The following is a 12,744-nucleotide window of genomic DNA, read 5'->3' as shown; positions in this document are numbered from 1 at the left end:
TCAAGACCAGGGGAGCATGGTCCGCAGCCAGGGTGAAGTGGGTACCTAGCAGGTAATACTTGAGAGTGTCTCGCGCCAACTTCACAGCTAAACACTTTCTCCACAATAGAGTATTTATTTCCCCTAGGCATCAGTTTTCGGCTGATGTACATGATGAGGTGCTCCTCCCCCTCGTGTACCTGGGACAGAACGGCCCCTAATCCCATATCACATGCATCCGTCTGGATTATTTCACCTTTATTTAACCAGGTAGGCAAGTTGAGAACAAGTTCTCATTTGCAACTGCGACCTGACCAAGATAAAGCGTAGCAATTCGACACATACAACAACACAGAGTTACACGTGGAATAAACAAAACATACAGTCAATAATACAGTAGAACAAAATAAACCAAAAAGTATATATACAGTGAGTGCAAATGAGGTAAGTTAATTAAGGAAATAAATAGGCCATGGTGGCGAAGTAATTACAATATAGCAATTAAACACTGGAATGGTAGATCGGCAGAAGATGAATGTGCAGGTAGAGATACTGGGGTGCAAAGGAGCAAAATAAATAAATACCAGTATGGGGATGAGGTAGGTAGATAGATGGGCTGTTTACAGATAGGCTAAATGCAGGTGCAGTGATCTGTAAAATGCTCTGACAGCTGGTGCTTAAAGCTAGTGAGGGAGATATGAGTCTCCAGTTTCAGAGATTTTTGCAATTCGTTCCAGTCATGAGCAGCAGAGAACTGGAAGGAAGGACGACCAAAGGAGGAATTGGCTTTGGGGGTGACCAGTGAGATATACCTCCTGCAGCGCGTGCTACGAGTGGGTGCTGCTATGGTGACCAGTGAGCTGAGATAAGGCGGCGCTTTACCTAGCAGAGACTTGTAGATAACCTGTAGCCAGTGGGTTTACGATCTGTTGAACGCCGCTTCTGTCTCGTCCGTCCATGTCACTGTTTTCGGGAGGCGGGCCCTGGTTAGATCGGTGAGGGGATAAGCTATAGCCGCAAAGTTGGGGATAAACCGGCTATAGTATCCTGCCAGTCCCAGGAAGGACTTGACCTTGGTGCGTGGAACGGGCCAGTCACGCACCGCGTGAACCTTCCTCTCCTGGGGCTTGACGTTCCCCATTCCGATCAAATACCCCAGGTACCTCCTCGAACCCTAGCTTGCATTTCTTGGGGTTTGCGGTCAACCCGGATTGTCTAAGCGCGTCCAGCACTGCCTGGAGGCGTGTCAGGTGCTCTTACCAACCTTGGCTGTGGATGATAATATCATCCAGATATGCCGCTGCGTACTGCTAGTGCGGTCAAAGTATTCCGTTGGAACGGGAGCACCCGGTACTGATACAACCCGTCTGGTGTCGAAAACGTCGTATTCTCCCAGGTGGAGGCTGCCTACGGTACTTGTCAATAACCTTTGGTCAGGTCAAGGGTGCTGATGTACTGGGCCTTTCCCAATCGGTCGATGAGCTCGTCCACCCTCGGCATGGGATATGCGTCGAACAAGCTGATATCGTTCACCCCCCGGAAATCGTTACAGAAGTGGAGGCTACCGTCCGGTTTGGTTACCAACACGATGGGGCTGCACCATGCCCTGTGGGAATCTTCCACGACCCCCATCCTCAGCATAGCCTCCACTCCCTGTTTCACGGCCACCCATCGGGCCTCAGGAATTTGATATGGCCTCTTTCGTACCGTTTCCCCGGGCCGGGTACGGATGTGGTGTTCAATGAGGGCGGCCAGGCTTCTCGGAGAAGACCGCCGTTTACTGATCGACGAGCTCCCTGAGCTCTTGCTTCTGGGCCGGGTCGAGGTCCTCATTGCTTGGGACCTCCACTGGTACAGTTGGCGTCCTGGGTCCCGACCATAACACGGCCAAGGCTGTCCTCTAGTGCCACTTCTTCAATAGGTTCACGTGGTAAATCTGTTGGGGTTACCTTCTCCCCGGTTGCCGTACGCGGTAATTGACAGGTCCCAGCTTCTTGATCACCTCGTAGGGTCCGTGCCATGTTGCTAGGAACTTATTTTTGGCCGTGGGGATCAAAACGAACACCCTGTCTCCAACCAGGAATTCTCGGAGCTGGGCTCCCCGATTGTAGACCTGGGCACCGCCCGTAGGGGAATGGCCTCGGGGTACCGGGTGGCATAGTCCACTATTACCAAGATGTACCTGTGTCCTCGTGCAGTCTTTACCAGGGGTCCCACTATGTCCATGGCGATGCATTCAAAGGGCACCCCGATTATTGGCAGGGGGACCAGAGGGTTTCGGAAGTGTGCTTTCGGGGCAGTGAGTTGACACTCCGGGCAGCAGTTTCCACGGCCCTCCGTTCCCGGGTCTTCTCCATTCCCAGGTGCGCCCCCAACAGGTGGGTGTGGGCCAGCTGAAGAACGGTTCCTACGTACCGTCGGGGCAGCAACAATACCTCTCGAAGTTCCCCCTGTTGCCGCGACACCTGATACAAAAGGTTATTCTTAATTTGGAAATGGGGATATCACCAGTCACTCACCCCCAGAAGTAGCTGTCCATCCACTGCTATCACTTGGGCAGCGGCAGCTTTCAAATTCGGATCCTCCCACTGGGCCGTCCCAAATTGTCCCCTCAGTTGGTCCCCCACGGGGGTCTCGACTGGCCGTTCGAAATCGAGGAGGGGGAGGCTGGTTCCCCAGGGGGTTCAGGTTCTGGTTCCTCCTCCGACTCCGGACCCGTAGAGTCAGGTTGGTTAACCGGTGGCTTCCGGGCCGCACAGGCAATGGGTCGTCCCCGCTCTCTTCTTCGGCCGGCTCGTACTTTCTTCCTAAACTCGTGCCCCAATAGGGCCGCGAACAGCGGACAATCCCGTCCCACTAGGAGAGGTACCAGCAGCTCTGGTATTGCACCCACCATCATCTGACAGCTCCCTTGTGGCGTCACAATGTTGGTCCATACGGTGGGATACCGTTTTGTGTCACTGTGAACACAGGAAATGGACATCTCCCTACCCCGTTCGGTCTCCTGGTTTAGCAGGCAGGTGGTTACGAGCGTAACCATGCTTCTGGAGTCTAATAGCGTTTCTGTGTCGTGTCCGTCAACCTTCACCGGGACCATGGGTGCAGTTGACTCGTGGTGCGCCCAACTTGAGGTGACATAGTTCACAGCGTGACCCACCTCGCCTCCGGGGCTAGCTGATGGCATCGTAACCTCTCAAGCCGGGCAATTCCAGGTAATGTGCCCCCGGTAATGTGCCCCTCTACCTGGGGTTGTCGGTGTCGGGTCGGCCCTACCCCCGCCGTCTCTCCACGGGTTTGCGGTCCTTTGGCCCTGCCAACTGTCGGTTAAGGGGGTACACTGCGGTGGGGCTGTCCTTCCATCCCGGCTCCCAGTCAGCAGTGCCTAAGTGTTCTGCGTCTCCACTGCTTCCAGGAGGCCCTCCAAGGTCTGGGGTCCACATAAACTCGCTGCCCTCTTCATGTCATGGGGTAGCGCCTGTAAGAAGCGATCCAGGACCACTTTGTTGAGGATGGAGAGGGTGGATACGTCGGTGAGGAGCCATGCTCTGGTGATGCGCAGTAGGTCACTCATCTGGGCTTGGGGGGAGGCGTCGTGTACGAACCTCCAGTCGTGGAACCGTTGAGCCCAATGGGCCAGGCTGTACCCGTATCGCCCGTTTGAGTCCGTCGTAGTTAGCTGCCTGTTCGTCGTTCAGGTCCCAATACGCCTTTTGGGCATTCCCAGTGAGGAACGGGGCCAGCAGACTTGCCTACTGCGGCCTTGGCCATCCTTCCCATGGTGCTGTCCGTTCAAATATACAGAGATATATTTATATATGTTTCGAGGTCATCGTCTTCCGTTAGCTTGAACAAAAACTGGTTGGGATGTGATCCAGGAGACTCTCATCCTTGCAGCTTCCTGACTTCCTCAACGAGGCGGATGTTTTGTAGTCGCTGTTCCTCCAGCATTCGTTCCTGAACCGCCTGTTGTGCTTGTTGGGCCTGGATGAACTGAGCTATCAACTCGTCCATGCTGATACTGTGTAAAGGTCAACCCTGATCTGACCACGTTATCAGAGTGCCCGCATTCTCCACCACTTGTGGCAGACCAGGGGGTTTGGTCAAGACGTTTACATAGATCAGACACGGACAGAGTATGATTAGCTCAGTTTCAAGGGTGTTTATTAAAGAATAAATCAAAAAGAAAAGAACAGGTCTCCCCCATGAGACCCTCTCCGGGATATCTTCTCCTGTGCTCCGGGTCTTCCTGTATCCTGTCGGGCACACAAACTCAACTCCCTCAGCTTAGCTCGGGTAACCGTATCCAACCACATGGAAGTCACCTCACTTCCCCTCGTCCTCTCCCTGTGTGCTGCCCTTCTGGCACCTTTATGGGCCTCGCACAGCAGGTGAGCAATCCGCCCCTGATTACTCACCAGCTCCCAATCAGCCCCAATTAGTCCTGTCCGGAGAGCCCGTCGAGACCTGGCACGTCCAGCAGATGGAGCCACAGCCTCGTGATGTAGACTTCATCTGTTACCAGGCCTCGAGGAGTCTCCCCCTGGTGGCTGACCTGCTGTACGCCACAGTCGATATAGGACTCGTTTTTCGGTGGATATAGATACTTTTATACCTGTTTCCTCCAGCATCTTCACAAGGTCCTTTGCTGTTGTTCTGAGATTGATTTGCACTTTTGTCACCAAAGTACATTCATCTCTAGAAGACAGAACGCGTCTCCTTCCTGAGGGGTATTACAGCTGAGTGGTCCCATGGTGTTTATACTTGCGTACTATTGTTTGTACAGATGAACGTGGTACCTTCAGGCGTTTGGAAATTGCTTCCAAGGATGACCCTGACTTGTGGAGGTCTACATTTTTTTATGTAAACTTCTGACCCACTGGAATTGTGATACAGTGAATTATACGTGAAATAATCTGTCTGTAAACAATTGTTGGAAAAATGACTTGTGTCATGCACAAAGTAGATGTCCTAACTGACTTGCCAAAACTATAGTTTGTTAACAAGAAATGTGTGGAGTGGTTGAAAAACGAGTTTTAATGTCTGTAAAATTCAGACTTCAACTGTAGGTAGGGGTAAAGTAACTAGGCAACAGGATAGATAATAGACATATGCATTAGAGCTCGATATAATGTTGTGTGTTTTAACTGATGATGTTTCTGTTATTTGTCTTGATTTTTTAGTTGAAGTTTGACGTAATACGACTTTTTCCCCCCACTGAAGGTCCAATAGACATGGTTCGATACTGAGGCTGCATTCTCTGTTTCCTTGATAGAGCACATAGAGAGAAGCTTGAAGCACTGTAGAGGAACACCTGCCCTACTGCTGGGAGACCTGGGTGTTTGACGCTCGTGGCAAGAGAAGAAGAGATTCAAATTGAACAGAGGAGAAGACCAACACTATCCTTGCTGCTACTGTATATTCATGTCTCAGTGGGGTCCTGGCACCAGTTAATGAGTTAAGTGAATATTTAGGCCACTCCACGCTGAGAGGCTGAGAGGAGAGGCTCTCTGGGAGGGCACACACACGCCCTCGGCCCTGGCATATACTGCTCAACTCGAGGGAGGGGGGGGGGGGGGGGGGGTAAAGAGGGAGGGAGGAAGGGATGGAGGCAGTGAGAAAGGGATTAGGGAGGGAGTAGGGATGTCTGTGTTATACCACTCACTTATGTCATAATTACTCAATAACAGTTTGCCATTGTCATTATTGAAGAGCCACTTCTGTCGATATCGTTAGAATCTCTGGTACACTACATGATCAAAAGTATGTGGACCTGCTCAATGAACATCTCATTCCAAAACAATGGCATTACTATGTAGTTGGTCCCCCCTTTGATGATATAACAGCCTCCACTCTTCTGGGAAGGCTTTTCACTAGATGTTGGAACATTGCTGCGGGGACTTGCTTCCATTCAGCCACAAGAGCATTAGTGAGGTCGGGCACTGATGTTGGGCGATTAGGCCTGGCTCGCAGTCGGCGTTCCAATTCATCCAAAAGGTGCTCGATGGAGTTGAGGATAGGGCTCTGTGCAGGGCCAGTCAAGTTCTTCCACACCAATCTCGACAAACCATTTCTGTATGAATCTCGTTTTGTGCACAGGGGCATTGTTATCCTGAAAAAGGAAAGGACCTCCCCCAAACTGTTGCCACAAAGTTGGAAGCACAGAATTATCTAGAATGTCATTCTATGCTGCAGCGTCAAGATTTCCCTTCACTGGAACAAAGAGCCTAACCCCAACCATGAAAAACAGCCCCAGACCATTATTTCTCCTCCACCAAACTTTACAGTTGGCACTATTCATTCGGGCAGGTAGCGTTCTCCTGGCATCCGCCAAACCCAGATTCTTCTGTTGACTGCCAGATGGTGAAGCGTGATTCATCGCTCCAGAGTCCAATGGCGGCGAGCTTTAAAACACTCCAGCCGCCGCTTGGCATTGCGCATGGTGATCTTAGGCTTTTGTGCTCGGCCATGGAAATCCATTTCATGAAGCTCCCTATGAACAGTTATTGTGCAGACGTTGCTTCCAGAGGCAGTTCGGAACTTGGTAGTGAGTGTTGCAACCGGGGACAGACGATCATTATGCGCTACGCACTTCAACACTCCGCAGTCCCATTCTTTGAGCTTGTCTACCACTTTGCGGCTGAGCCGTTGTTGCTCCTAAACATTTCCACTTCACAATAACAGCACTTACAGTTGACCAGGGCAGCTCTAGCAGGGCAGAAATTCGACGAACTGACTTGTTGGAAAGGTGGCATCCCATGACGGTGCCACGTTGAAAGTCACTGAGCTCTTCAGTAAGGCCTTTCTACTACAAATGTTTGAATATGGAGATTGCATGGAGGTGTGCTCGATTTTATACACTCGTCAGCAACGGGTGTGGCTCAAATAGCCAAATCCACTCATTTGAAGGGGTGTCCACATACTTTTGTATATCTAGTGTATATTTATAAACAGTATACACCAGAGAGCGATAGCATAGTAGGCAAACATCATTAGAAGGTGGTTTCCTATCCCCTGACACCACTGAGACCTAACGTTCTCACCAACCAATAACGTCCCTGTTGTATCTCCAGGGACTCACCTCCTATGAGCATGGTGCAGATGGAGAAGATCTTCTCAGAGTCGGTGTTGGCTGAGACGTTTCCGAAGCCCACGCTGGTCAGACTGCTCAGAGCGAAGTACAGAGACGTCACGTAGGAGCTCCTCACTGATGGACCCCCACCCAGAATCCCTCCACCCTGTCCCCCACCGACCCCCACCCCACCAGCCAAGGCCCCCGCCCCAGTCCCTGTGACGTTCCACTGGCTGGAGTTCCACGAGTCCTGCCCTGCTAGCTCCAACCCGGACACGTTCCATTGGCTACTGTTGGCCGGGAAGGCGTTGACAATGGCAGGGTGCAGCAAACCAGGAGCCAAAGTAGCAAGGGGAGACAGGAAGTAAGGGGTGCCCAGACGCTTTCCCAACTCGTGGAGCCAACCTGAGAGAGGGGGGAGGGGGAGGGGAGAGGGAGACAAAGAGAGGGAGAAGGAGAGGGAGGGAGGGAGGGAGAGAGAGAGAAGGAGGGGGAGAAATACAAAAGGAAAGTTACATACACATACCTAGCTGAATAACACATTGTGGACAGCCTGTCAGCGATCCACATAAACACACTCATGGGGGAAGAAACTGTAGCTTTAACCTTGTAGTTGAACTGGGCTGCCCAATGTACACAGTGCACACACACACACACACACACACACACACACACACCCCCACACACACACACACACACCCACCCGCACGCACGCATGCACGCACGCACACACACACACACACACACACCCGCACGCACGCACGCACGCACACACACACACACGCACACACGTACACACGCACGCACGCACGCACACTGAATCTGACCCAGTGTATAAACAAGGCGCACTAATGAATGTCTCTGGGTAGTCTCAGTGAACTGAATAAACCAATATCATTAGGAATGTTACACCTCAGTTGTTGCCTAATTAGCTTGTCATTATGCAAGCTAGCATTTCTAGGACATGTTGAGTATAATCTTTCTGATTTATGTGCCAGCGTGTGTGTAGTGTGTGTACGTGTTGGTTAGGTGTGTGAGTGTGTGTCAGTGTGCAGCAGTATGTGTGTGAATACATTTGTTTATCAATGTGTTTGTGCACCCGCAGTGTGCACTGGGGTGGGTCTTTTGAATAGGGTTGCTTATATGGCTGTGCGAACATAACAAATTATGTAAGAACTTGGCAGAACTGTCTCAGTCAGCTTTTCTGTCCATGCACAGCCAGATACATATACTTTGCTGTCCGTGGTCCTGAACTAACTCTCTGGCAACTCCTCTTCTCTTACCTTGTCCAAGGTTCTGAACATACCCTCTCTCTCAACTGCCTCCTGCAGTCTCGCTGCCTTTGTCCATTTAACATACAGTATCTGTCCTCCTTTGCTCTGAAATAATGCTGTCCATGGTGCTGAACTCCAGGCCAGACCTCTATATAAGGCTGCTAGCAGGCTTACTCTCCTCTCTCTAAGAAACTGTATCAGAGCCAAAGCTTGATTGATTTGTGATCTGTCTGCAGGTGTATCCCAGGAGGTTACATACTGTTATTCTAGCTCTGTCTGTCAGCCTGTCAGTCACCCAGCCCACGTCTTTGATAGACGTAGCAGGAGAAGCACAGACGGTTCTACTGAAGTTGTGAATCTTTGACGTGACACTCAAAAGATAACAACCTCTCTGAGAGTTCAGTCTTCACAGCATCCAAAACAACAGGTAAGGAGAGAATGAGGGGGATGAGAAAGAGTGAAAGGACAGATGGAGAATTCTAGATGAGGTGCTGACAGAGACACAGTTAGAAACCACACACACGAGTGCATACACATCACACTGAGTCCCATATATTCAATTTGAATAAACTGCCTGAACGCTATCTAGTGTCCCCGAGAACTAAATAAAATGTGCCTTTCAAGATTCTAACATCAGCCTTTAGTCAAGTTTTCACCAGAGACGTTCTCTCCCTCTCTCTCTCTCCCTCTCTCTCTCTCTCTCTCTCCCTCTCTATCCCTCTCTTTCCCTCTCTCTCCCTCCCCCCTCCCTCTCCCTCCCTCTCTAGATACTCTGTCTGTATAGGTTGCGTCCCAAATGGTGCCATATTCCCTATATATTGCACTACTTTTGACCAGAGACATATGGGTCCTAGTCAAAAGTGTGCACTACATAGGGAATAGGGTGACATTTGGGACAAAGTCATATCCTAGTCAAGGACTTATTTGATGCAGCATTCATCTGCTTAGTAATTGCTCTTTTTGTCCTCTTAGACATTGTGAGGATCCAAGGTCTCTCATACACCCACACGGATTTCAAACACATATTCAACACAACAATGTTTACTTTCCAACAATGGCTATTCCCATTTCCATTTTACAACTCTAGAATACTATAATTGATGTGGCAGCCTCGCTCTAGCCAGTTATTCTACCGCCCCCTCCTTCTCCCCGTCTCTCTTCTGCTCTCTATTGCCTGTGTATTGCCTAGCTCAGTGGACACTCCACCACAGGGCTCTGCAGTAGTCTGCTGGATAGCTGGCCATTTGTAAGAAAGGGCAGGGTGCAGGGAGCTGAAAATCATTTGTCAGGCAGTATTGCGGCTGTGGATGCGGAAAGGAGAAGGGTGCAGAGAGATATATTGTGGCTATGCTAGCATGGAGCAGCAGGGTGCCTGTGCCTGTATGGAGAAGGGTACGGTAAGGAGGGATGGAGGCAGCAGCAAGGAGCAGGGAACTGAGTATTAGACAGTATTGTGCATCGTGGCTGTGGTTGCATCGAGGAGAAGGGTGTACGCAGGGAGCAGAGAACTGAGCATCAGCCCTGACTAAGAGCTGCTCCCATGGACTTGAATTATTGATATGTATGCAGACAAAAGGTTCTGCAGCCGTTCACAGTACAACCCTACAGTACCTGCAGACACACATAAACACACAAACACAAATCCACGCCTGTGGTCTTGCTGTTGTTGTTGTGAGCTGCTGCTGCTGTTGATGTGTTTGTCATGTTACTAGAGCCGGTCTATAAATACTGCTGATCTATAATAATAACAGATGAAAGAAAACAGGCTTATAAGATGTGAGGGTTTCTGTGTGTTTGTATAGGAAATTGAAAAGATGCTATTACATTTGGTGCTTTCATGGAATGGTTTGGCAATGCTGATGGCTATGTAAGGCTCGAAAGACAATTCATGTTTGACAGTCTCCCACCTAAAGAAATATTTTTGTCTCAAATAAATGTATCAATCTCATATCACTACAGTATAATATGAAACTGGTCCAACTCGCTTTTATACTGAGCTGGGACAAGCCAAACCTCTGCCTACCCAATCAACTGTAATCAACCTAATGAATTAAAGATCAGTCTGACCCTGCATTAGCATTTGAAGGGCACCCCGCTTTTCTAAACCAACTAAATCTAACAGCTCAAGAATGGCTATGGCTACCACCAAAATCACCTCCCACAACGTACCAACTTACCCGCCAATCAAGCTTTGAATAGTACAGGCTCAATCAACTTACAGAAAATTGCAACAGGAATGGCTGTGGGTACCCTCAAAATCAAACCCTAAACTTCAGAATACAAACTGACCCACCATTAAAGCCTTGAATAAGCATGAGCAACCAGGAAATGCCTGTGAAACCAATGACAGTCTCTGAACAAGTTGGGTTCATGGCGCTTGAGTCCTGGGGCTGGGCTAAAGATATGCAGCAGGACTGGCTGGAACACCCTGGGGTACAAGGCCTTCGGAAAGTATTCAGACCCTTTGACCTTTTCCACATGTTGTTACGTTACAGCTTTATTATAAAATGGATTAAATGAACAAAAAATATCTGCATTCTACACACGTTACAGCATAATGACAAAGTGAAAACAGGTTTCTAGAAATGTTTGCAAATGTATTAAAATTTAAAACAGAAATACCTTATTTACATGCGTATTCAGACCCTTTGCTATGAAACTCAAAATTGAGCTCAGGTGCATCCTGTTTCCATTGATCATGCTTGACATGTTTCTACAACTTGATTGGAATCCACCTGTGGTAAATGCAATTGATTGGACATGATTTGTAATGGGATCCACCTGTCTATATAATGTCCCACAGTTGACAGTGCATGTCAGAGCAAAAAACAAGCCATGAGGTTGAAGGAATTGTCCGTAGAGCTCCGAGACAGGATTAAGTTGAGACACAGATCTGGGGAAGGGTACCAAAACATTTCTGCAGCATTGAAGGTCCCCAAGAACACAGTGGCCTCCGTCATTCTTAAATGGAAGAAGTTTGAAACCACCAAGACTCTTCCTAGAGCTGGCTACCTGGCCAAACTGAGCAATCGGGGGAGAAGGACGTGAGGGAGGTGACCAAGAACCCAATGGTCACTCGGACAGAGCTCTAGAGTTCCTCTCTGGACATCGGAGAACCTTCCAGAAGGACAACCATCTCTGCAGCACTCCACCAATCAGGCTTTTATGATAGACTGGCCAGACGGAAGCAACTCCTCAGTAAAAGGCACATGACAGCCCGCTTGGAGTTTTCCCAACGGCACCTAAAGACTCTCAGACAATGAGATTCTCTGGTCTGATGAAACCAAGATTGGCCTGAATGCCAAGCGTCACGTCTGGAGGAAACCTGGCACCATCCCTACAGTGATGCATGGTGGTGGCAGAATCATGCTGTGGGGATGTTTTCAGTGGCAGGGAGTCAGGATTGAGGCAAAGATGAACGAAGCAAAGTACAGAGATCCTTGATGAAAACCTGCTCCAGAGTGCTCAGGACCTCAGACTGGGGTAAAGATTCACCTTCCAACAGGACAACGACCTTAAGCACACAGCCAAGACAACGCATGAGTGGCTTCAGGACAAGTCCCTGAATGTCCTTGAGTGGCCCAGCCAGAGCCCAGACTTGAACCTCATCTAACATCTCTGGAGAGACCTGAAAATAGCTTTGCAGCAACGCTCCCCATCCAACCTGACAGAGCTTGAGAGGATCCGCAGAGAAGAATGGGAGAAACGCCTCAAATACAAATGTGCCAAGCTTGTAACGTCATACCCAAGAAGACTCAAGGCTGTAATCGCTGCCAAATATACAAAGTACTGAGTAAAGGGTCTGAATACTTATGTAAATGTGATGTTAAAAAAATACAATTAAAAAATTACAAAAAAATGTCTAATCCTGTTTTTGCTTTGCCATTATGGGGTAATGTGTGTAGATTGATGAGGGAAAAAAACTATGTAATACATTTTAGAATAAGGCTGTAACGTAACAAAATGTGGAAAAAGTCAAGGGGTCTGAATACTTTCCGAATGCACTTTATATTGGTGCTTTGGTACTGGTCCAGGACATAAAGATACTGTCAGTATCCTTTCTGGGGATCAGTGTCTCAGAGTAAGGGTGCTGCTCTAGGATCAGATCCCCCATCTTATTCATCATGATCTAAAATGAAAAACTGAACCTAGGTCAGCACTTCTACTCTGAGACACTATAAATATCGACTTCTGAGCCATTTAATATTAGGCTGTGGGTCAGACTATGGACAGGTCCAGACAGGTCCACAATGACTAATGTTAATGATGCTCTTGATTCCAGGGGCAGCTCCATAAAGTGACTGACCACTAAGGTGTATTGATCAGTCAGTTACTGTGTCTCAGGCAGGGGTTGGAACCAAAATCCTTTTCCTGGGGCCCCTAAGGCAGTAGAGCTGGCAGAGAGGACATGGTCTGGACCTG

The 12,744-nt window shown here is 49.0% G+C and overlaps 1 protein-coding gene across 1 annotated transcript in view; it reads right to left on the bottom strand.

Moving 5' to 3' along the window:
• LOC110520229 (voltage-gated delayed rectifier potassium channel KCNH8) overlaps positions 1-12,744 on the bottom strand; it is a 63,997-nt gene that overhangs the window by 33,951 nt on the left and 17,302 nt on the right. Inside the window, exon 7 of the mRNA XM_090229957.1 lies at positions 7,058-7,453. Coding sequence (XP_090086083.1) covers positions 7,058-7,453 — 396 coding nt within the window. The remainder of the gene's footprint in view (positions 1-7,057; positions 7,454-12,744) is intronic.

Source organism: Oncorhynchus mykiss, chromosome 3, assembly GCF_057628025.1.
Source record: "Oncorhynchus mykiss isolate SJ-2025 chromosome 3, ASM5762802v1, whole genome shotgun sequence".
Lineage (NCBI taxonomy): Eukaryota > Metazoa > Chordata > Actinopteri > Salmoniformes > Salmonidae > Oncorhynchus > Oncorhynchus mykiss.
This window is presented reverse-complemented; position numbering and strand designations above follow the sequence as displayed.